This window comes from Micropterus dolomieu, linkage group LG07 (assembly GCF_021292245.1).
Source record: "Micropterus dolomieu isolate WLL.071019.BEF.003 ecotype Adirondacks linkage group LG07, ASM2129224v1, whole genome shotgun sequence".
NCBI classification, from domain to species: domain Eukaryota; kingdom Metazoa; phylum Chordata; class Actinopteri; order Centrarchiformes; family Centrarchidae; genus Micropterus; species Micropterus dolomieu.
In genome coordinates, this window is record NC_060156.1 from 6,481,806 (window position 1) to 6,504,448 (window position 22,643).

Genomic DNA, 22,643 nt, shown 5'->3' on the forward strand with positions numbered 1-22,643 from the left:
GGTTGTTTAGGGATGCAATTTTGTTTTAGTGGCCACTTAAACCTATTGTGGTTCTCTGATCAAAGATCAGCCTTGTTCAGGACTAAAAGTGCTTTAATCCTGTCCGGTTTAGGATCATAGGTGACATAAATGCTGAGGGTGATGGAAATTACTGATAAAATTATTTTAACAACTTCTCTTTAGGTGCTTGTTGTATTGTATATTGTAATGGAAAATTGGATGGAAGTTGTATCGACACAGTCTTCTATGTCCTTACTTCTTACTTGGATTAAATTAATTGGCGGAGGACAGTTGCCATTTAACGATGCCATGTGGCATCCATGTTGGCTTACTTTTAATTTGATTAATGAAGAATAAATGTGAAAATATATTGTTAAATTGTAAATATGTAACAAGAGCTTGTCAATTTACACAATCCTATCAGCTTGTGTACATTTATTTATTTATTATATTGTAGCATATAGGGAAGACTCACAGCATGCACCAGGAAACCCTTCACATGGACAAAAGTCTCATTTTATGAGTGTACCTGCATTGTTACTGGTGTAATAGGTCAATTATTTTTATTAACAATAATTAAATGATATTTGGCTTCCTTCAAAAATGTGTTTGTAAAAGTCTAATATTGTAATAGCTTGCTCTTGTAAATTAGATATAAAGTTTTGCTTACTAAACAGGTCTTATTTATTTATTTAAAACTGAAGCATTCAAGTAAAAACAATATAAAAACACTGAAATCACCAGCGCAAGTATTAAACAGTGCACCTATGAAGCATTTCATCTGTTGTTATAGCCGTGAGTTCTGTCTGTAGTTGTTGTCTTAGTGGCTTTGATCCTGTCATCATTACTGTAGCTGTGTTTCAACCGGAATGTGTGTTTGTGCTGGTAACTTGGCTAGTTTAGGCCTTTCATGGATAGCTGACTCCCAAAGCTTATCATATTTTTGATATTCTGTGCGGTGGTTAGTTTTGTGGTCTTTAACGGCAACCAATTTTCGACAGACAGTTTGCAGATGACGTCTTCTGATCAAGATCTGTATTTTCAAAGCCAAACCACCTCCATGCGAGTGAGGTTGATCCATGTCTAGCAATTTAATCTATCGACATATATTGTGAGGCTGGTGGTGTCAGTGTTTTATCTCCTGGGGTCGTTTGTTCACTCACGTTTATCTTCAGTCATGAAATTTTCGGCAGCTATTGCTTGTTTAAATCCAGCACACGTGTACTGCATGCTTGATGCACTGAATGCACGGACAAGGTATTTTTTATTTTGTGACGTAGCGTACTCGAAAGGTCAGCTCACACATCGTTAAGATATTACCGTCATCATTGTCTTTCATCATCGAATTGTATTTTCCCAGAGGTTAAGTAACTGGGCAATAGGCGTGTCTTTGCACTTTGCACTCTTATATGCACAACAATGGTCACATATTTTCTTCAGGGTTTCTTTGTTGAAGAATAACAATTTTAAAAAGTCTAAAAGTGAATACAGTGGTTTTTGATTTGTATCTCTTTTTGACTACTGACTTTTGTTTTAATTAGTGCTGGGCAACAATTAAAATCTTTATTAGCTTTCGTCTTATGTGCGTGTGTTCACTCGCACAGACTTTACTCAAACTTGAAATGACGTTACAAGTCGCGGTGGATATTTTACAAGCACGGACCAGGTAAAGCAGCATTGAACACACAGGGCGCAGATGTTGGTTTCGGCTGTTTGAGTTGTTTGATTGGATGCGTCATTAGCAAGCAAGAGGCTCACCTGCTGCCGTGATAACGGATCGCAGGTGGAAAAATACAGAAAAATATGACAGCGTAGTCTGCTGAAGCCTCCCCCCACTGCTTGTTTGGATGGATGATTTGCAGGCTGGTCAACATCCCGCCCCTCCTGTGACCCATGGATTGAACGTATGTGTATTCAGAGCCAGTGAGCAACGGACTTTCAAAATAATAATAATAATATTTTTTAATAACTGCGTTTACTTGTACTAATTTTAATATATCATGCAGGTAAGAACTGTTGCTGTAAGTATGCTGTAAAAAATGTTATGCAAGGAGAGAAACTGATTAAAAAAGTGTAGAGGTGTCTTACTGGGAAAGGAAAAAAGCACTCACCCACTCCTGCAGAGACCCATGCTGTACAGGCCAGGCGCTCCATCAAACTGTCAATGTTTGCCGGTGCCAACAGGCGATAAAGCTGGTGAAAGATCATGTCCGTGTCACTTTATTGTGACTCTAATGGTTGGTCAAGGCACCCTGGCTGGACAAGGGTAGGAACGAGGTCGATTAAATTAGCCTTCCATTCCATAGAAATTTCCCTGACTCAACATTGAAAAAGGATGTGATGTCTTGCTTTTGATATGAATTATAAATAAGTATTTGGTGATTGAAGACTCTAAATGGTGCATGAGAGTGCAGCAGTAAATTGTAGTATTTGTTTTGTGTGTCACAGGACTGTACTTAATAGTGTGTGTGAACCAGTGTTGGGCAAGTTAATCAGATATTGTAATATATTACTAGTTACTTATTACTCCTTAATAAAGTAATATTATTACTTATTACTGGGTAATGCAAATGCTCCGTATTTGTATAGCGCCTTTCTAGTCTTCTCAACCACTCAAAATGCTTTTACACTACCTTGCATTCACCATTCACAAAAGTGCTCAAACAGAAACTAACATTCACACACATTCATACACTGGCGAACAGCCGCCAGGGGCAATTCGGGGTTCAGTATCTTGCATGCAGCTGGAGGAGCCGGGGGTTGAACCGCCGACCTTCCGATCAACCCGCTCTACCACCTGAGCCACAGTCGTGGATAAAAGTAACTAGCTATGTTACTCATTACGTTACTATATTACTTTCTTGGGTTTCTCACAGAATGACGGTGGGGTGTATCTTTGGACAGGTTTGTGCAGCGGTGTTCACAAGAGAGAGAGAGAGAGAGGTGCTGCACCAATAGATGCTCCTCAATACAGCTCTTCAATCAAATATGATTTTAAATTAAAAAAAATTTTAAATCTGTATTTGGTGGTCAGCGATGATAATTATCCAAATTATAGGCTTATTATGGGAAACACTGCTTTCCCTACCACCCCCTTGACTCCCAAGCAAAGCAGTCTCTCCCGACTTTTTAAATAATGTCATATTCATAACAGCAGCAAGGAGTGTGATTTTTACAAAGCATATAGCCTAGGCCTAACATTTCTTAACACCACCGGCTGAAAAAAAAAATAAATAAAAAAGTAAATCCCGAATTTTGAACGGCTGTTTTTCTGCATATTTACCCTGTTCAGAAGAGCAGTATTCAGTAGTTACAAAACGTTACGTTAACGCCACTCTCTCCCGACGAGTCCAAGCATCGGTGACAGTTGCTGTGCTGCTTCTGCAGATGCTTCAATAAATCAGACATAGAAACGTTCGCTGTTGAAAGCTTTACAATAGACGACAATGTTCTTTGCATCTTGGACTGTGACACAATAATGGCAGTAGCTACTTACAGCTGTGGAAAGAACGCCTCTCTCCCTCCTTCTCCATTCTTCCTTTAGTTTTTCGCTATCAGCGAAACAAAGCAGCAACAACAAAGTCCGGTACCACTGAGCTGCCACACAGTTGTCATACATGTCAAGGATGGTGTGTTCAGTAACGAGTAACAGCATTACTTGCATTAGTAACTGTAATAATATTACTCTTTTAGAAAAGTAATTGGTTACACTACTAGTAACTGAGTAACGTGTTAGCGCCCAACACTGGTGTGGCCTGCTTGATGTCTTGAGTTAACGTGCTGTTAAACTTAGCCAAATGTAACATGTATTTGGTTTGAGGCAATGCCATTTTTATGAAAAGCACAATTTTTCCAATAATTTTTTTTAATGATATCAATGGATTGTATTGTGGTGACCCACACCGTCTCCTCCTCATTTATCACACTCCACAGTATCCTCTTAACTGAGCATATTGGATATGCTTGTTCTTTGTTAGCTGCAATAACTGAAACTTATTCATATTTATAAGTGGTTAAACTTTTGAAAATGTTAAAACAACCTGCTTTCCACCTTATATGCCCTCAATCTAAGAGCCTGGCACTAGGTTTTGCGAGTCTGATGTTGCTTTTTGTGTTTCCCTGGTCTGCGAGAAAGATGTTTAACTCATCTGTAACCACAGTACTGGAATCTGTATCACCCATGTGATATTCTCAAGCCAGGCAGGTAGTGATAGTAGACATCTGCCTGGTAGGTTTCTTGTTGCCCTGTTCCTCTCTTGATGTAGGGAGTTTAGGTTTAATTTTATGGCAAAAAAAGCAAAACAAAAAATACATCACAAACCATTCATCCTTGTGGGAACTTCTAGCATCTCAGCATCCTCTCTCCTGATGTCTCCTGGGTGTGTTGAATCAACTCATATGTGACTTATCTTAACAATGTTTATTGACACATGTATTGCTTGCTTTAAAAAAACATTAAATATATTTTGGTGCATCCAGTTACTTTCCAGTTTGATAGATTTGTATACATATATGTAAAAGATACAAATAAATTAGGGGTGCATTAACTTTTACTGGCGAGTAATTACAAAGTAATTAGCTATTGATTCAAACAAGTAGCTGTACTTTATCTACTGTAACTACTGTTGTGATGAAAACACAGTTGGGAGACTTTATGTTTTTCCGATCTAAGAATAGAACATCTTTTAGATAAAGGTAGTAAAAATTATATTTAAAAAAAAATCTATTTTCTCTGTTGCTGTGTTCCTAGCAATTTCACATTAGATACTTACATAGGATAAATGCATCTGAGAACTTGTCAGTGGTTGTATATTATGGCCAGTATATTTCAGATTTAAGCAAAACCCAGACATTCCTAAAATCAATTTAACACTCTTAAGAAATGAGTAATCTGCCCATGCACTCTCCTATAGAACTTTTTCACATCTGGGAGAATGACTACATTTCATGGCTGTACAGAGTAGGATTAATGGGTCCTTTTGGTGCCAAAGGCGCATTTCCATTCCAGGTTAATAATTCTAATCTAATTACTTGAGTCCACTCAAAGGACTGGGCCATTGATCAGGGAGGCCTTATCAAGTGTATAAGGTTATTGATCTGGACAAGGATATTTTTTTCCTAACACGGTTTCATTGTCGTCGTTGTGTGATTTAAGCTTGAGCACCCATTTTCTCTGTTCTAGCTGACTTTGTGGACCAAGGCAGGACAGTGAGAGGTTGGACTAGGACTCAGGATACTGTAGATGGTCTCGTCAATGACGGTGTTCATTTTCAGGCCTCAATGAGCTGTGAAAAGTCATAATAAAACAGATGGCCTCCCGTTTCAAGGCCTGACGCAGATGTTGAGGGTTGCACTGGATCGCTGGCGCTGTTCTTGGACAGTCATCACTGCAACTGTCTGTGTTAAAGCAGACAATTACAACAACATTGTATATGGGAATACTTGCAGTATAATGTCCTTGACAAGTACAAATGGTGGAGGAGCTGTTGTCAGATGGTTATTGGGTTTTATTAAACTAGAAGTCGTGCAGCGTGTATGTTACTGCTTGTCCTCAGAAAAGCAAACAGACAGTGATCAGTACTAACTGTTTTTGGGTTTCTGCTCTAAGGATCCTCTTCTGGACTGACTGGGATGCTACTTTCCCCCGAATCGAGGCTGCATCAATGAGTGGAGGAGGTCGACACATTGTGTTCAAGGATATGGAAATCGGCGCCTGGCCTAATGGACTGACTCTGGATCACTTGGAAAAAAGGATTGTTTGGACAGATGCACGGTATATGATTGGAGTTTCATATTGTATGCAAAACCATTCACACTTTTTATAACTTTTAATACATGTATGACATTATAGACTGCAAAGGATTCACCATTCCCTGAGTAATGTTTCTTGACTCTCCATTCTCCCATTGGCCATTAAATAATGGAGGACATGTAATATTTAGAGATTTTAGTACAATGGCCATATTTAGTTTTAAGTGGGTCTTGAACAATTTAAAAGTTCCGTCAGAGGACTGGTGGTTTACACTTTGATCTGCCTACTTCTAATGTTCTCTTTCAATGCATTTGAAGAGCAGTTTAAACTTTGATATGGCTCTCTGTGTTGGTCTCCTTTGAACAGCTCTGATGCCATTTTCTCTGCCCTCTATGATGGAAGTGGGGTCATTGAGATCCTCAAGGGCCACGAATACCTGTCCCATCCCTTTGCTGTGTCTCTCTTTGGAGGCAATGTCTACTGGACGGACTGGAGGACTAACACTTTAGCGAGAGCAAATAAGTGGACTGGGCGAAATGTCACAGTCATTCAGAAGACGAGTGCTCAGCCTTTTGACTTGCAGATCTTCCACCCCAGCAGGCAGCCACAAGGTTAGAACAGCTTTTCTGGCTTTACTGTACTGGGACACTCACATAAAAGGGACATTTCCCTATGTTAGCTGGAACCAGGTCTGTATATAATTTGTCGGTAAGAGTCCAGAATCATAACTGCAACTAAAAAGGCATAAGCACAGTCCCCATATCATTTTGGCCATGTCACAAAAAGGGGGCTGCTCAATCAAACTCAATCACATCCTATCATATTCCACTCTGCAGGTAAACCAAAATAATCCAGATCAAATTTGGCTATATTGTTCCATTGCCACTGGATAGTGACTGAGGATACATTATCCTTTAAAACACATTTCATTCTCATGTTGGAAATAGGGGAAAATCCAACATAATGTAATTAATTTCCGCTTCTGTCTCTGCATTCATTAGGCCTGTCAATCAATGAGCATGTGTCTGAATGAAAAGGTACTCATGCATAGAATTAGCTAGTTTGAGTAAATGGCACCTCTGAATGTGTTTTTCTCATCATCCGAATTATTCTAATTGGCTCATACCACTATATTAAAGCTTTTTCTTGTTATGTTTTTTTACTGAATGTGAATAAAGAGAGCTGCAGAATGAGAAACACATCTGCCAATTGATAATTCTAGCATATCCAATAATCAAATCAATTAGTAATGTTAATAATGGGTGGTGACAGGAAATATATGAAATAGTTCTGAAACATCAGTAATATTGCCGCAATTTCTTTTCAGTGAATGCTTCTGAATCTGTGTCTGTCACACTGCACTAGGAAATCAATTTTCTGAGAAGCAAAGTAAGCCAAGATTCTGACCACAAAGTACACACTACTGATATGCTGTCTGACAGAAGGCCTACATATGTGAGCCAATCTTTATTTGATATGCAGATCAGCTTGCTAGATATATTGCCAAGCTGAAATTAATAGCATAAAATCTGTTTTCTGATTCTTTTTCTATTGACTTTATTGTGGGGGTTTTTCTCAGTAAAATAGGTTGTTTGAATGTTTGATTGATTTGTAAAGCAGCCCCCCCCCATATAACACTGGATTATGGAACATTATGGAATGGCCCCTGATTGATGGATTCATTTCTATCACTACTACCTTTTTCAGCATTGCCAAGTTTCACATTTATTCTCTTAGCTTTATTCATATGTAAGCCCCCATCCCTGGGCAATAAAACGGTGCTAATCGGGTTTGCATCTATTCAGTGATTCCATTGCTTCTCCTGTGTGTCACGAGTTAATTTGCTTGTTTCCTTCCTGTATCTGGATTCTCATGACTGTTCACCATAGATAAGTGTGAGCAAATGGGACTGCCTTTCCAAAGAAGACAGTACGCGTGCCTAATCCTATTTAAAGAAAGCTCGTGGGGGTGGGGGCTATTATCCACTCTAGCCAGAACCAAGGCCTAGAGATGTGATGCTCCACTAGACCCTGAAAATCTGGACAAGAGAAAAAGAAAAGGAGGGATGGATGAAGAAGGGAGAACTGAACACCAACATGCAGCTGGTCTTAGCAGCTCCACTGGAGGCATACACAGCCTGTAAATACATTATGTGTTATTTGAAAGGCAAGGCTGTGTTTTAACATTAGAATGGGTAAAAAGCATTTGCAAATTAGGAAGCACATTGGCAGTCCCAAGACCTCATAACAACACCAGATAATTGGTTGATTATAAGAGGGTCACAAAGAAACAGACATGTCCATTGCACCATTATAAAGAGCAGAAAGTAGACAAATTACCTTTTGATCAATAAGATGACATAATCTTTTTGATATCAGAGGTGTTGCTGAGGATAATTCAGTCTTTTTATAGTCATATTTTTTCACAATGCGGGCAATGCTTTACAGAAACAATCTAATATGTATGCCATTTAGAACATAGACAGTTAATTTGGTCAACAGTATTATCATGAAAAATATGATAACCTTTGAAACAAATATGCACAAGAAATATAGGTCTCTCTAGAAAGAAGCACTTGTATACTGAAGAGCATCATCTCTACACTGGTCTTGTCTGAATATGACTTTAAGATTGGAAATTAGTATTTTCTTTATTTTTAGGGAGTACCACCATTTCCACTGCCTTAGCATAGCAGTGGACTGATTTTTTTAAATGTATATAACACCTTGGTTTTGTTGTTGCTGCCTGTCATCCCCATAAGAGCATGATTCAGGTGAATGCGGCACTGTTCAGATGTCTCCCTATTAGCATACTCAGTCAGCTGGGTGCTGCTTCCAGCTCACAGAGACAGACTTGGATTTTTTTTTTTGTCTTAAATAAGTCAGATTTGTGATACAATGGGCTGAGTGTTGCTGAAGGAGCCCAGGAAATTAACTTTGAATGAGCTTGTTTGACATGAATCATCCAGAGGAGATGGAGAAATGGAGGTGTTTGATGCATGAAATGTGGTTGCAGCATGACGGAAATAATTGAACTGTGAGTGACTTTCTATACTTTTGCTGAGGTGATTTATTCTGAAAGAAGAGTAAGAAATTCATGAAAACTGACTCCATGTATGACTCCTATAACATCACTGTTCAGGTAAAAGCTGTTGAAAATTCAGCTTGCTGTGCTTGTCTAGTAGAAACTGTCAGCAGTTAAGGGTCTTAAACTGAATATTCTGTTATCCTACAGTAACATGATAATATGACATAATGTCACACTTAATTCTAGAGAAGTGTCATAGAGTAAACAATATAATCAATCTTTTATATTTTATCATTTATTTCCACATCTCTTATCCTCTTTAGACACAAGTCAACAAGAGACCAACCTAAAAAAAAAACAAGCATGGGCAGAAGCTGAGTGAAAATCATCCTCAGCATAACATGTTCTGTTTACATTTAAAATAAGTTAATAATAATTTATAACTTTTCTCTTGGCTGTGTTGCCTTATATTCATATTATTGTTGTTGTTGTTGTTGTTATCGATGAGTACCAGGGTTTTCATAATTCTGACATGCTTTCAAGATTTATCTCTTTTTTGCTATTGTACAGCAAGAACAATATTGTAATTATAGTTGTTTTCAGAAATGCTTTTTGTCACTTTCAAAGTACACTTTAAGTTCCTTTCAGTGGCACACTCACACAGGCCTGTAAATGTCATGTTGCAAAGGCTGTTAGTCCAGTTCCCATCCTGTATTTATCCTGGCCTGTCTCTTTGCTTGCCATCTCAACTTCCTGTGTTCTGAAATGTTCCCTTCTTTCTTTCTCTCTCCTCCCTTCCCATCAGCGTCCAACCCATGTAAAGAGAATGATGGACGTGGTCCTTGTTCACATCTGTGTCTCATCAATTACAACCACACTGCGTCCTGCACCTGTCCACACCTTATGAAGCTCTCACCCAACAAACAATCCTGCTTTGGTGAGCAAGAACACCTTCCTCATTTTTCATGCTTTCTCCTTATGTTATCAGAGTGACAATATACTATGTAAAGAACAGGAGGTGTTTTGTATCACATATGAATTTCTTTTGATTGACATCAGCATTTACATCATGTTGTTATTCTCATACTCTCACCTGGATCTGGAAAAAGTCAGCAAAGAAGCATTTGCTTGAATGACTGATTTCTTAATCATCTCACCAGCGTTGAAAAGGTTCCTCCTGTATGTGCGGCGGTCTGAAATCCGCGGTGTGGACATTGACAACCCCTACATGAACGTAATGACAGCACTGACTGTCCCAGATATCGATGATGTCACAGTGGTGGACTATGATGCCCAGGAGGAGAGGATCTACTGGGCTGATATCAAAACCCAAACCATCAAGCGGGCCTTCATCAATGGCACCCAACTAGAGACCATAATTTCTGCAGGTGGGTGCATTCCAGACATCTACAGTATATAAGATACAAAGTCAGTACATGATTGCAATATGCAAGAAATATATAAGTAAAAGTATACCTCAAAAGTATAGTAATTTGTTGCAGACCATTAATATATTTATTTTGCTTATGGTAGATGTTAGATCATGTTAGCATATTTATCTGATCTTATTGACATTATAGTTGTGTAAAGCAAACAGGGTTTTTTTTCATGCTCTCCCTGACAGACATAGTGAACTGCCGCGGGCTGGCTTTAGACTGGCTTTCCAGGAACTTATACTGGCTCAGCTCTGAAAATGACGAGTCGCAAATCAATGTGGCTCGCTTTGATGGGTCCCTGAAGACCTCCATCATCCACGGCATTGATAAGCCAAGGTGCCTTGTAGTGCACCCCGCCAAGGGGTAAGTAGATTAGAGCAGTGTGAGCACTTCATCAGTACCTCAATGCATAGAATTAGGAAACCTGACTACAGACCTCACCTGTACGAAACAGGAATCATAGCCTTGTTGTTGTAAGAAGAACATGTTCAAAAGCTTCACATGTTTGTGCAGATTGTTAGTTGGAACAAAATGTATTGGCTTACATTCAATTTTCCATTAATAACAACATACTGTTCAATGACTATGCTGTAAACCTCTTTATATTGTGTTCGACATTATACCAATAATTATTCACCTCACACCTGCCCACACAGAAAAATTTATTGGACAGATGGCAACACCATTAACATGGCCAACATGGATGGGAGTAACAGCAAGGTCCTCCACCAGAATCAGAGGGATCCTGTAGGTGAGTATGGGAGCTTTGGATAGCATACTGAGTTGGGCCACCCATTCAGCTATATCTCAAATGTGACTGAGCAGAGAAGATTGGTTTTACATGTTTACATTTATTTTCAAGTTCTGTCTTTTAAGTTTACATAAACTTAGTTTGTTTACCAAATCTGATTCGATGTGACTCTCAATAACTAGATTAAAGCATTTACGTGGGCATTTGCAGTAAGTCAGTTTCTCCATTTCAAGTGCACTTGATTTGTTTGATTTGTTTTATTGGGCTACTGTGGAAGAATGTGTGGTAATTTGTAATTTGTCAGTTTTGCCTGGTTATGGATTCAATTTATGGTAATTTAATTCAATTAAATTTTCCAGCATCAACAGCTGTGCCACTGTATGCACCACTTTGCGTCTGTGTTCACTATATTCCAAATTCATTTGAAATAATTCCCCTATTTGAACCTTAATTTGACAAAGGTAACCCGATTAAGGGGTTTACATGAAAGTTGTAATGCAAGGTGTGGCAAGTCAAACAATGCTGGATTTTTTTGAAATATAGACAAACAATAACATAATAATCATTTAATTTGAAATCAAATCAAAATAAAAATTTTAAAAAATGCCATTTTAGTTACTGCTGATAGAATTCTTGTGTTACAACCAACCTGACAGACATCAAGGATTCACACTTCCAGGGTTGATGGATAGATGCTTCTTTATCTACGGATCCTCTTACAGCTTCCGATTATGAAGGCCGCATCCTTAATGTAATTTCACCTAAAGTTTCCTTCAATCCATCCTGGTATAATCTTGTCCTATAACAGAAAGAATTATTGCAAGAAAAAGTAGCCCTCCACTTGAGGGAACATTACAGCTATTAATTGAATAACCTGGTTTGAAATGTTAGAATATGCTGTCCTCAAGACATCGGTCCGCAGGTATAGAGTAAAAAGATCCACCATAGCACAGTGTCCAAAATGTCCAAAATTGGTGCTTGTACCATACAATTGCTTTGTAATGTTAATGGTTTTTGCTTTTTTCCCCCCACGTCTATCTGTCAAAGGCTGCTTACCATATCTCCTGATGAGGTCTTGTGTTTTGGCACATCTATTGTACGCCATTGAGATTGTTTCCTTTGAAAAGCTGAACAGCTCTACAGCAATGCTCAAACCCACCCTCCTGGCTCAAATGTCTTTCCCACTGACTTATAGATCATCTTTTAAGCCACTCACAAGTGTTGACATCGGGAGGGTGTTGTTTATGTAGTTTGTACTAATATATAGTACTTGCAAACACAAACTGAAGGTTGACATCTTACCTTGTGAGTTCACTCAATTTAGAATTCTCTATTACTGCCATAAGAAATCAAATAGTTGATTAATGGAAATCAAAACATAAATATATGCGTTTCTTTTGTAAACACAGCATAAAGAAAACAGTTTCGAGAAGAGAAAACAACTATGTAAAAACTATTTTGAGAAACCTAACCAGGACAAAGATTGGGATGCTTTTCCACACAAATTCCTTCTAACAGCTGTTGAGTAAGGTCAGCCCACACTGTACGCAGTCTGAAATATGCAGGAGTGTAGTACTGGAAAAGAATCATTGAGAAGTAACTGTGGATGTCCTACACTGTGATGCATTGACAGTAAGGGAAGTGACTGAAGTATTTTTTGTTGATGTATCGTTGTATTTCAGATGCCTAAATTTCCACCATTAACCAAATCTGACAGTATACATGGGAAATAGGGTAAATGTAATGTTTAGCAGCTTACATTAAAGATCCTTCTCTAGTCCTTCTTATATATATATATATTTATATAGCGATCTTGCCTAGCCCGAGGAGATATTTGCTATAATTCATAAGGACACATTTTATACACGTTCATAAGACAAATTTTCTATTATTATATTCACTTACATGTTGAGTGTAAACTATATCAAACATAATGTGTGCTGAAGCGAGCAATTACAACTTGATTTAGCAAAAACAGTCTCTGCTCTTCAACTCTAGTAGCTGTTGTTACACAGTTCAAGGTCAAACTCCCCTTTTGTCACACAAACAGCACCATTGCCTTCCCTGTATTTCTTCATTCTCCTCGGCTTGTCAGTAATACAGATAGCAGGGGGCACATCCACTGGCTTCATTTATGATTATAGGGTAGACCTGGGGATTAGCGTAAATTAATGATGCATTGTGACTGTGAATCTGCCATAAATCCAACACATGGTGGGAGTTGTCCAGAGGTCCACACTTCAACATTACTTTCACTTTACACCAACAGTTGTATTCTATGAAAAACCATCGCGTTAGCCATGTAATTGATTTAAAAGCAGTCAGTCTCACTCTTGATCAGTTTTCCTGCCAGCTGGAGCTCTTATATAGAGACCCCCCACAAATTCGTGCCAGCAAACACATAAACATTTCTATTAGCTCTCGCTCAACGAAATACACAGAAAGTAAAGTATGTAAATGTTAAGGCTTGCAGTTCTGAAATGTGCTGTTTAGTCAAAAGGAAACTTATATTTCAAATGCAACTTCTCAGTGCTGCATATTTAATTTAATCACAATATACAACTGAATCGTAATTTCTTCATCTGATGGAATGTAATACAGTACAAAGGATGGTTGCAACTTATTGCAATAACACTCTTCTTTGTTTACTGTAATGTCTCAAATATATATTGTGATGATAATTTAAAATATTCACTGTAGTGTGTCTAGTCTACCCGCATTTGAATCTTCTGTACTATTTTATTTAAGCCAACACAATTTGAAGTCAAGCCCTGTTTCCTAGTGAATCCTAGCACAATGAGTGCTAACCCGGTGTCCTTTCTTCACTTGTCTTCCTCTCAGGTCTCTCAATTGACTACACTGCCAACAAGCTGTACTGGATAAGCTCGGCCAATGGCACTATCAACAGGTGCAATCTGGACGGCAGTGGGCTGGAAGTGCTGGAGACTCTAAAGAGAGAGTTAGCTAAAGGCACAGCTCTGGCCGTGATGGGTGAGTGGAGCTTGTCACGAGTGCATCAGATTGCCATTGGGGATTAGTCAGAGTGTGGAGGGATTACGTGTTTAACCAGTTAAGTGGCTGTAGAATAGAGCAGTTCAGCCAGTCCTCGCAACAGTTGTGCCTCACTTTGTGTGAAGTAGCAGGGGCATTAGATAATTAAAACGTAGTGCAGCAGTGATTGATGATTGATTTTCTCACCCCTTTCGTAATGAAAAGGGAGGAGGATGTTCATTATGTGTTGATTCTTGGTATCAGTGCTGAATCCAATGTGTCACACCATCAATCAACTCATAGGTTCATTTAGAAATCTCCTGAAATCTAAGTCAACATGTTCTGGAAAGAACAGAAACAGTCTGTAGCTCACAACCTGTTCGTCTTTTCCCACCTTTTCCTTTTTCTTTCTACACACTTCCAATTAGCACCATATGTTTGAACAAAACACATACTAGTTCTGCCACTAGACCATGCTGAAAGTGTGTAAAGCTGCTAAAATTCAGTAACAGCAATACTCAGTGCAGTGCAGCTTTATTTGTATAGCATTTTTCAATACAGGTAACAAAGTGCAATCAATGTAAAACATACACAAGTGGAATAAAAATCTGATCACACACAGTCTATCTGAAATATAAAGATATATAGATAGAAGACCTTAATTATTGGTGTAATAACAGGTACAAACTGTAGTATTTGGACTGTACCTGTATACTTTAAATAGGTGAAATGTAATTCATCTCCAACCCTCTTTTTGTATTTTATTTTAGATCAGAATTTTAAATTATTTCACATCCACACTGCTGTTATCTTGACAATTGGGATGCTTCCCAGTGAGCTATGCAAAGGCATTTTTCTTGCCAAGATTGGTGTGTGTGTGTGTGTGTGTGTGTGTGTGTCTGGATGAAAGTGTAATTTTTTAATTTTTCAGAAAAAAATTGTGTCAGGGTGATACTTTGTATTCTTGAAGCATGCTATTAATCATGGCAGGTCTTCGTTTCCTGTGTGGTGGGTATCTGTCAGCATGTGCAGAGAGCATTAATTACGCTGTTACAGGATAACACAACAGTGGCAGAATGGAATCCCACTGTTTTGTTAGCTGTTAGCATTCTGCAACTCCAAACAACATCTATTTGGTTCATTTTTATGGGCATTTCTCACTGTAAAAACTTTGACTATGGATGACATCTTATATGGACGATGGAGACTTTATTATTGCATTTCACAAATAGGAGATAGAACTTTAGGTGACATAGACTAATGGCTTGGTTCCTGCACAGTAGCAGGTACAGCAAAACAGTGCAACGATGTCTGCGAGTCTCCATCAATCACAATTAATGACATTTTGTTATATTGAGGAAATTGTTTTGAATGGTAGAATGAACAGCACAGCACTGCACTGTTGTTATTGTGCTTTGTTAAATAGATAAATTTCACACTGGTTCAATAGTACATTTGCTGCATGGTAATGCATGACTATATTTAGAAGACAGAAATCTAGTACATTTACATTACTTGGATTCATGCAAGTATATTTAATACTCAAAAGACCTATTTTAACCAGATATCACAGCTTTTTAAATATTTTAAGCATGTGATAATTGAATTCACTCCCTGTTGATTCTTGTTGTAGATGTTGATCTGTCAAATATTATATAGATATCAAGATATCAAGTCATAATGTTAAAATTGTTAATACATAAAAGAACTTATGTCTAACCAGTTTATATGTAGGTCTGATTGTTCTGTATCGGTATTATAAGGTATGCCAATATATTTTCAAATGAGAAGAAAATTAGACCATTTATACCGATATAGTTTGATGTTGAGTTAATTAATACATTTTTCTGTAAAGTCCAAGCAGCGTTTTCTCCTCTCTGTCCCTCTGCGCCCAGCTCCCCCAATGTCTAATTTGGCTTCAACGTACAACTAAATATTTATTAACTAAGGGCGTACTCACACTAGGCCCGGTTGCCTTGTACCGTGCTCGGGCACGGCACTGAGCTATCACACTGGTAAAACGAACCGGACTTTGGGGGTTAAATGTGCCCGGGCATGGTACGGATTGCCTAGTTTGCCAATGTTTACTATAAACACTGTTGCTGAGCTAAGAACATATTTAAAATTCCTCGTAGCTTGAGATTAGTATTTTGCATTTAGTGTAATGTGCACTTGTTGTTGTCTGTCAGACATTCAGTTTTTCACAGTTTACCAAGATGCCGTCCTCCTTGGCAATGGACCATTGAACATATGTACTTGTAAGACATATAGGGTCAGCAGAAAATTAGGCTGGGGGAGACAGCAGGACAGCAGCCAGATATGTCATTTTCCAATCCTGAGCTTCTTTTGCTGTTTGCAAGTAAATGGACTATAGGTGATGTCAGATAAATATCGTTTTGTCTCCGTGGTGAAAGATGTAATTAAGGGTATTTGCTGACTGTGTTTACCCCAAAGTTTTCTAGCTCTTCTCACTGCTTCTTTTTTGTCTTACTAGTTCAGCAAACTGTGATTAGATACCTAATGGAATAATAATTTGGAATTATAACTATTATTAAAATTAGAATATGGATATGCAGCTCAATGCATGTACAATCTGCTTTGCTAGGGGAACAACTTGTTAGGTATTATCAAGCAAGCATGGGTAATTAAGGGTTCTTGAGTCCTCTGTGGGGATTTAGCCAATCAACTTAAATTAGCATTAATCTAACAATTGCTCTACTCTACTCTTGTGGTCTGTGATAGCTTGATCAATCGTCTGTGGAAGCTTGATCACGTGTAAACAAGGAAAGCTTGAGTTCTATCAGGATCTTTACCTCCCTCACAAGCTGGAGGCAGGGGCACGTACACAACCAAATCGTGGTTGTGGGTTTTGCTGTGCATCAGTGGAGTGCAGTTCTTAGAGCAGAATCAGACAGTAATCTTGTCTCTGATTGCAGGAGAATAAAATATTACCTTCTTCTGTAAGAGGCTTGTGATGATGCACCCACAATTGACCGGCAAAATTAAACCCTGACTGTCAGCTTCAGAGAGCAAAATGACTGTAATCGATCCAACTGACAATTCATTTGATGAGCATGCAGCAGTGTGTTAAAACGAACATGTGGCTTGTGTTTTGGCTTTTCCATTTTTTGTGCATGTCTTAGTGATTGCTCTAGCTGGTTGTGAAAAGATATGATGAAGGCAATGTTAGTGACACAAGGGTGATCCACTCAGGTCCTAGGGCTCTGTAATAATTGGATTGGCTTGAGGGAAAGGTAAGGGCTTCTATTTAGAAGGTGTGGGTGATCCATCAACCTGGAATCAAACTCACAGTTGAGGTGGAAATTGAATATGATCTGCCACAATTGAGCAATCGCAGCTAGCCAGCGGTCCCCTCGGCATCCTATTAACACAGGGTGCAAAGCTAATCTAGGCTAGCATTGCCCCCAGGGTCAAATGTTTTGTAAACTGCATGTAGACTGTCATTCTCACTTCTGGGTATTTGTCTGATTTGTGAAAATGAGTTTTACATTCCCTTTAAGGATGGTATCGAGCCTGAAGCTATTAATGCAAGTGGGAATTGTTTCTGTGTGTGTGTGGGATTGATGCTGTGAAACCTAAAGGGAAACCACCCCGATGAAGGCAAGATAGCCAAAAACATTTGGTCAGTAAAGCATGGGGTACTGGAGAAGACTTGGGTTAAGAGGGTAATAACCTGCACCAGCTTGTGTGCACCAACAATGTAGCTCAAAAGAGTTGAAATAGCAAAAAAAATACATTAGCTACGTTGACCAAGTCATTTAACAAGTTTTGTTTTGTCATTTTTTTACTATCCGAGATGAACTTTTACAATAGTCTATTTTAACGTTTCAATATAAGTATAGAGTTGTCTTTCCATTATGTTGCCTATTTTAAAGCATGCCTCCTCAGTGTAATGGTCCATTTTTGCAATTTTGGCCCTTTCTGAAAGGACTAAAATCAGGTCAATTCCCCCATTTGCAGTGTCTATTTTGAAGTAAGAGGAGCCACCTCTTTGCACTTCTGTAGGACTGAAATTGAGAGTTCTTGTCACGTCTGGTATAGTCTGTGGCAAAGGGCCTGGACTGTGCATCACCGATTTCTGCTGAGGGTATCGAAGGCATTGGGGTTGGGGGATGTTGTGGTGGTGGTGGTGGCGGCTGGGTGTTCTGGGGTTAGGAACTTATTGTGCATGTGCCTCTTTACAAAGACACACTCATCACTTCTGCTCACGGCAGCAGCACTACAGAAGCCTGGAGGTTCACTGTCACACAGAGCCGTCAGGTAGTAGATAGTGAAAAATCATGACACACAACAACTGCAGTACATGTCTTCAGATGCAGGTGTTTTGCTTTTACCTCATTACGTATGGTCTTAGAGTAAAAAAAAAAAATAGATGAGGAGATGCTGCTTAAAAATAGCTAAATGTTTATGCATCCTACTGTCACGGTTGTGCAAGCTGGCTAACAGAGAAAACGAGGAAACCAAAGTGCAGACTAGGAGGCAGGGCAAGTGCAGATCAATGATTTACTAGCTATAGTCAATGAAATAGGCTTACAGAATCGTGAGGCAGGCAGAGGTCAGAACCAGGGAAGACAGTCCAGACAGTCAATAGGGAGCAGACACAATACAAAATACAGTCAACGTCCAGGGAAATAAATCCAAAAGCACAGTAAACAAAACACTAAGAATGGCAGGAACCAGGGGTGGAAATGCCTCACCTGGTGGCTGGTAGATGGAAAAAATCCACCGCCCAAACATATTTTTTACTGGCCAAAATAATAAATTGCCTTTTGTGTCACATATACATTTGTTTCTGACCTTTAAATTGAGATAAGGTATTATGTCAAACACAAACTTAAAGAAGAGGCCAGAATGAAATTTGAAGCAAAATTATATTATCGCTATTAAATGTACTTTAAACATAACAGTAAATTGTTTTATTTTGTTCAGTATGAACATACAGTGGGTACGGAAAGTATTCAGACCCCTTTAAATTTTTCACTCTTTGTTTCATTGCAGCCATTTTCCAAAAATCAAAAAAGTTCATTTTATTTCTCAGTAATTTACACTCAGCACCCCATCTTGACAGAAAAAAACAGAAATGTAGAAATTTTTGCAAATTTATTAATAAAGAAAAACTGAAATATCACATGGTCATAAGTATTCAGACCCTTTGCTCAGTATTTAGTAGAAGCACCCTTTTGATCTAATACAGCCATGAGTCGTTTTGGGAAAGATGCAACAAGTTTTTCACATCTGGTTTTGGGTATCCTCTGCCATTCCTCCTTGCAGATCCTCTCCAGTTCTGTCAGGTTGGATGGTAAACGTTGGTGGACAGCCATTTTCAGGTCTCTCCAGAGATGCTCAATTGGGTTTAAGTCAGGGCTCTGGCTGGGCCATTCAAGAACAGCCACGGAGTTGTTGTGAAGCCACTCCTTCCTTATTTTAGCGGTGTGCTTAGGGTCATTGTCTTGTTGGAAGGTAAACCTTCGGCCCAGTCTGAGGTCCAGAGCACTCTGGAAAAGGTTTTCGTCCAGGATATCCCTGTACTTGGCCGCATTCATCTTTCCCTCGATTGCAACCAGTCGTCCTGACGTCCCTGCAGCTGAAAAACACCCCCACAGCATGATGCTGCCACCACCATGCTTCACTGTTGAGACTGTATTGGACAGGTGATGAGCAGTGCCTGGTTTTCTCCACACATACCGCTTAGAATTAACACCAACAAGTACAATCTTGGTCTCATCAGACCAGAGAATCTTAATTCTCATAGTCTGGGAGTCCTTCATGTGTTTTTTGGCAAAACACATGAAGGACTCTGTGCAGGCTTTCATGTGTCTTGCACTGAGGAGAGGCTTCCGTCGGGCCACTCTGCCATAAAGCCCCGACTGGTGGATTGCTGCAGTGATAGTTGACTTTGTGGAGCTTTCTTCCATCTCCCGACTGCATCTCTGGAGCTCAGCCACAGTGACCTTTGGGCTCTTCTCCCCCGATAGCTCAGTTGGGCCGGACGGCCAGCTCTAGGAAGGGTTCTGGTCGTCCCAAACGTCTTCCATTTGAGGATTATGGAGGCCACTGTGCTCTTAGGAACCTTAAGTGCAGCAGAAATTTTTTTGTAACCTTGGCCAGATCTGTGCCTTGCCACAATTCTGTCTCTGAGCTCTTCAGGCAGTTCCTTTGACCTCATGATTCTCATTTGCTCTGACATGCACTGTGAGCTGTAAGATCTTATATAGACAGGTGTGTGGCTTTCCTAATCAAGTCCAATCAGTATAATCAAACACAGCTGGACTCAAATGAAGGTGTAGAACCATCTCAAGGATGATCAGAAGAAATAGACAGCACCTGAGTTAAATATGAGTGTCACGGCAAAGGGTCTGAATACTTATGACCATGTGATATTTCAGTTTTTTTTTTAAATAAATTTGCAAAAATTTCTAAATTTCTGTTTTTTTTCTGTCAAGATGGGGTGCTGAGTGTACATTACTGAGAAATAAAATGAACTTTTTTGATTTTTGAAAAATGGCTGCAATGAAACAAAGAGTGAAAAATTTAAAGGGGTCTGAATACTTTCCGTACCCACTGCAAACAGGGGATGATCTGGAAGGCAGTAGATGGCTGGAGGAGGTTGCCAGACGCTGCACCAATCCTCGGCAAGGGTTCGCACATCCTGCGTAACATAACACACAGCTGCACGGCTGGTGGCCGTAACATTGACACATCAAAACATCCTGTTGACAGACAGGCTTGCTATTTTCCCCGGCACCTTGTCTTTATGCTAGGCTAGGCTTACCATGTTCCGACTCCAGTTCTGACTCCGTCACTCAAGTCTCGGCATGAAAGCCAAAAAGTGTATTTTCCAAAATGTTTGAACAATTCCTTTAATTTATCAGGACATCATTTTGACTTTCTGTTAAACAGATGCAGAACATCTGAACCAAAATGTATCAACAACTTTATGTTTAATTGATTTACAACTGCAGGAGCACAGAAGCCTTTATGAATGACCTGACAAAACATTTATAACAGCGGATATTATGGCTCATTAGGAAGAGATTGTTGGTTAGTAACTAATGAAGGTTTGTTGGCTCATGAAGCCTGCAGTTCATGTTAATGTTTTTTTTAGTAAATGGATTTTGATCCACAAAGTTCTGCAGTTGTTGTCCTATTGAACTTCAGACTTGTTGCAACACTGCAACCCAGAAATTGTTCTTACAAATGGTTTATTATCGGAAATCTTTATCATATACTTTACAGAGGTAAATCCTCTATATGTATATAAACTATGCCTTTTACGAAAGATGTGCCCAAAAAAATGTGTGACACATGTTATTTCCCTCCTTTTGTTCCGACAGTATGATGCTGAAGTGAAAATATGAAAATCAGCCTTTATTTTTAACCCATGGCACAAATGATTTTTAACCAGAGGAGGAGACTTGGCTGTTCTCCAGTCAGACTGAAATTCTTCCACCTGCAGGTGTTGTGTAGGTGCAGCATAAAGGTGGAGCAGATATGGCAACCGATCAAAAAAATGTCAAGGAGCAAAGAACCAGTTTTTTTCCAGTCAAGCTGAAAGAACAAAATGCTGAGGAGTCGTCGCTCTCTGATTTCAGTGTGCAATGACGGAGGAGAAGCTGAAGTCCAGACTGCAGCAGAGGGTAAGTGTTGATGACGCCTGTGTTGTTCTGTGTGTTCTGTGTGTGATCAGTTCACTCTGAGAGAGAAACATCACAGCTGTGTCTTTTGGAGTAAATGCATGTTGTTAGGACGGTACCAAGGCTGAGCAGGCAAACCGCCCAGAGGCTCCAGATTCACTGCACGTCTGTTGGGTTTTAAAATTGTTATGAATTGCATATTTCTTAAGTCACTAAAGCACAATATCAGCTAAACCCAAGTCCAGTTGCCCTTGACTTTAACCTTCGTTGGATAACTATGAACTGGATGACTGAGAATCTTCATAGACAATATCAGCTGAAGCTTGCAGGGCAGTAGTCTTGCAACAACCCTGTCTCCTTGAAATGACATTTATACAGCACTAATGTATGTTATGTCAATTCTGTTGAGGGACATCGCTGACTTTTTTACTTTACGTGGAGATGTTTGTTTCCTTAAAGAAAGTGCTGCATTACTGTAGATGGTTGGAGAGGATGGAGGGCACATAAACAGTCCTGCCACCAGAGGAAACGTCTTGTATTTTAAGGTTAAAAGCATTCATTCATCAACAATGTTTTAATTTTATTTTAATGATACTGTTTGACAGAATTCAGGCATGAATTGATTAGTTCATAAACATTTTCTGAGAAGCTGCTGCACCTGTTGCATACTTTTCTTTTTTTTTGCTAAACTAATTCATGCATGCAATAAAACTTCAGCATTACAGTTACACTCAGTTACAGATTTGTGCAAAATACTTTCATAATCCCATTACAGGAGTTTCTTTGCTACAAGCAGATATTGTGTCATGAAGATTGTAGGCAAAACAAGTTAAAAACAGTTATTTGTCAGTGAACATGTTACTGAAGTTAGTAGTATATAAGTGAGGAGACAGAGTTACTGGAGGGGTGGCGATCTGATTTAATCCAAGTTAAATACAATATAGAAAATATATTTAAAAGTACAATTTGATACCAAAGTTACACATCTTGTCTGATTTAAACCCTGCTCTAGTCTTCTGCCATGAAAGAGA

The 22,643-nt window shown here is 39.0% G+C and overlaps 1 protein-coding gene and 1 long non-coding RNA gene across 2 annotated transcripts in view; one reads left to right on the plus strand and one right to left on the minus strand.

The window, feature by feature from the left end:
* Positions 1–22,643, plus strand: part of lrp1bb (low density lipoprotein receptor-related protein 1Bb) — a 288,718-nt gene that overhangs the window by 161,407 nt on the left and 104,668 nt on the right. Inside the window, exons 26-32 of the mRNA XM_046053790.1 lie at positions 5,609–5,773; positions 6,119–6,363; positions 9,585–9,716; positions 9,940–10,167; positions 10,404–10,578; positions 10,872–10,966; positions 13,808–13,957. Of these exons, the coding sequence (XP_045909746.1) occupies positions 5,609–5,773; positions 6,119–6,363; positions 9,585–9,716; positions 9,940–10,167; positions 10,404–10,578; positions 10,872–10,966; positions 13,808–13,957 (1,190 nt within the window). The remainder of the gene's footprint in view (positions 1–5,608; positions 5,774–6,118; positions 6,364–9,584; positions 9,717–9,939; positions 10,168–10,403; positions 10,579–10,871; positions 10,967–13,807; positions 13,958–22,643) is intronic.
* LOC123973610 lies at positions 11,518–12,333 on the minus strand. The gene is made up of 2 exons (XR_006825651.1): positions 12,023–12,333; positions 11,518–11,765 (listed from the first exon to the last, which is right to left on the minus strand). It is a non-coding gene; the product is annotated as an uncharacterized LOC123973610 (long non-coding RNA).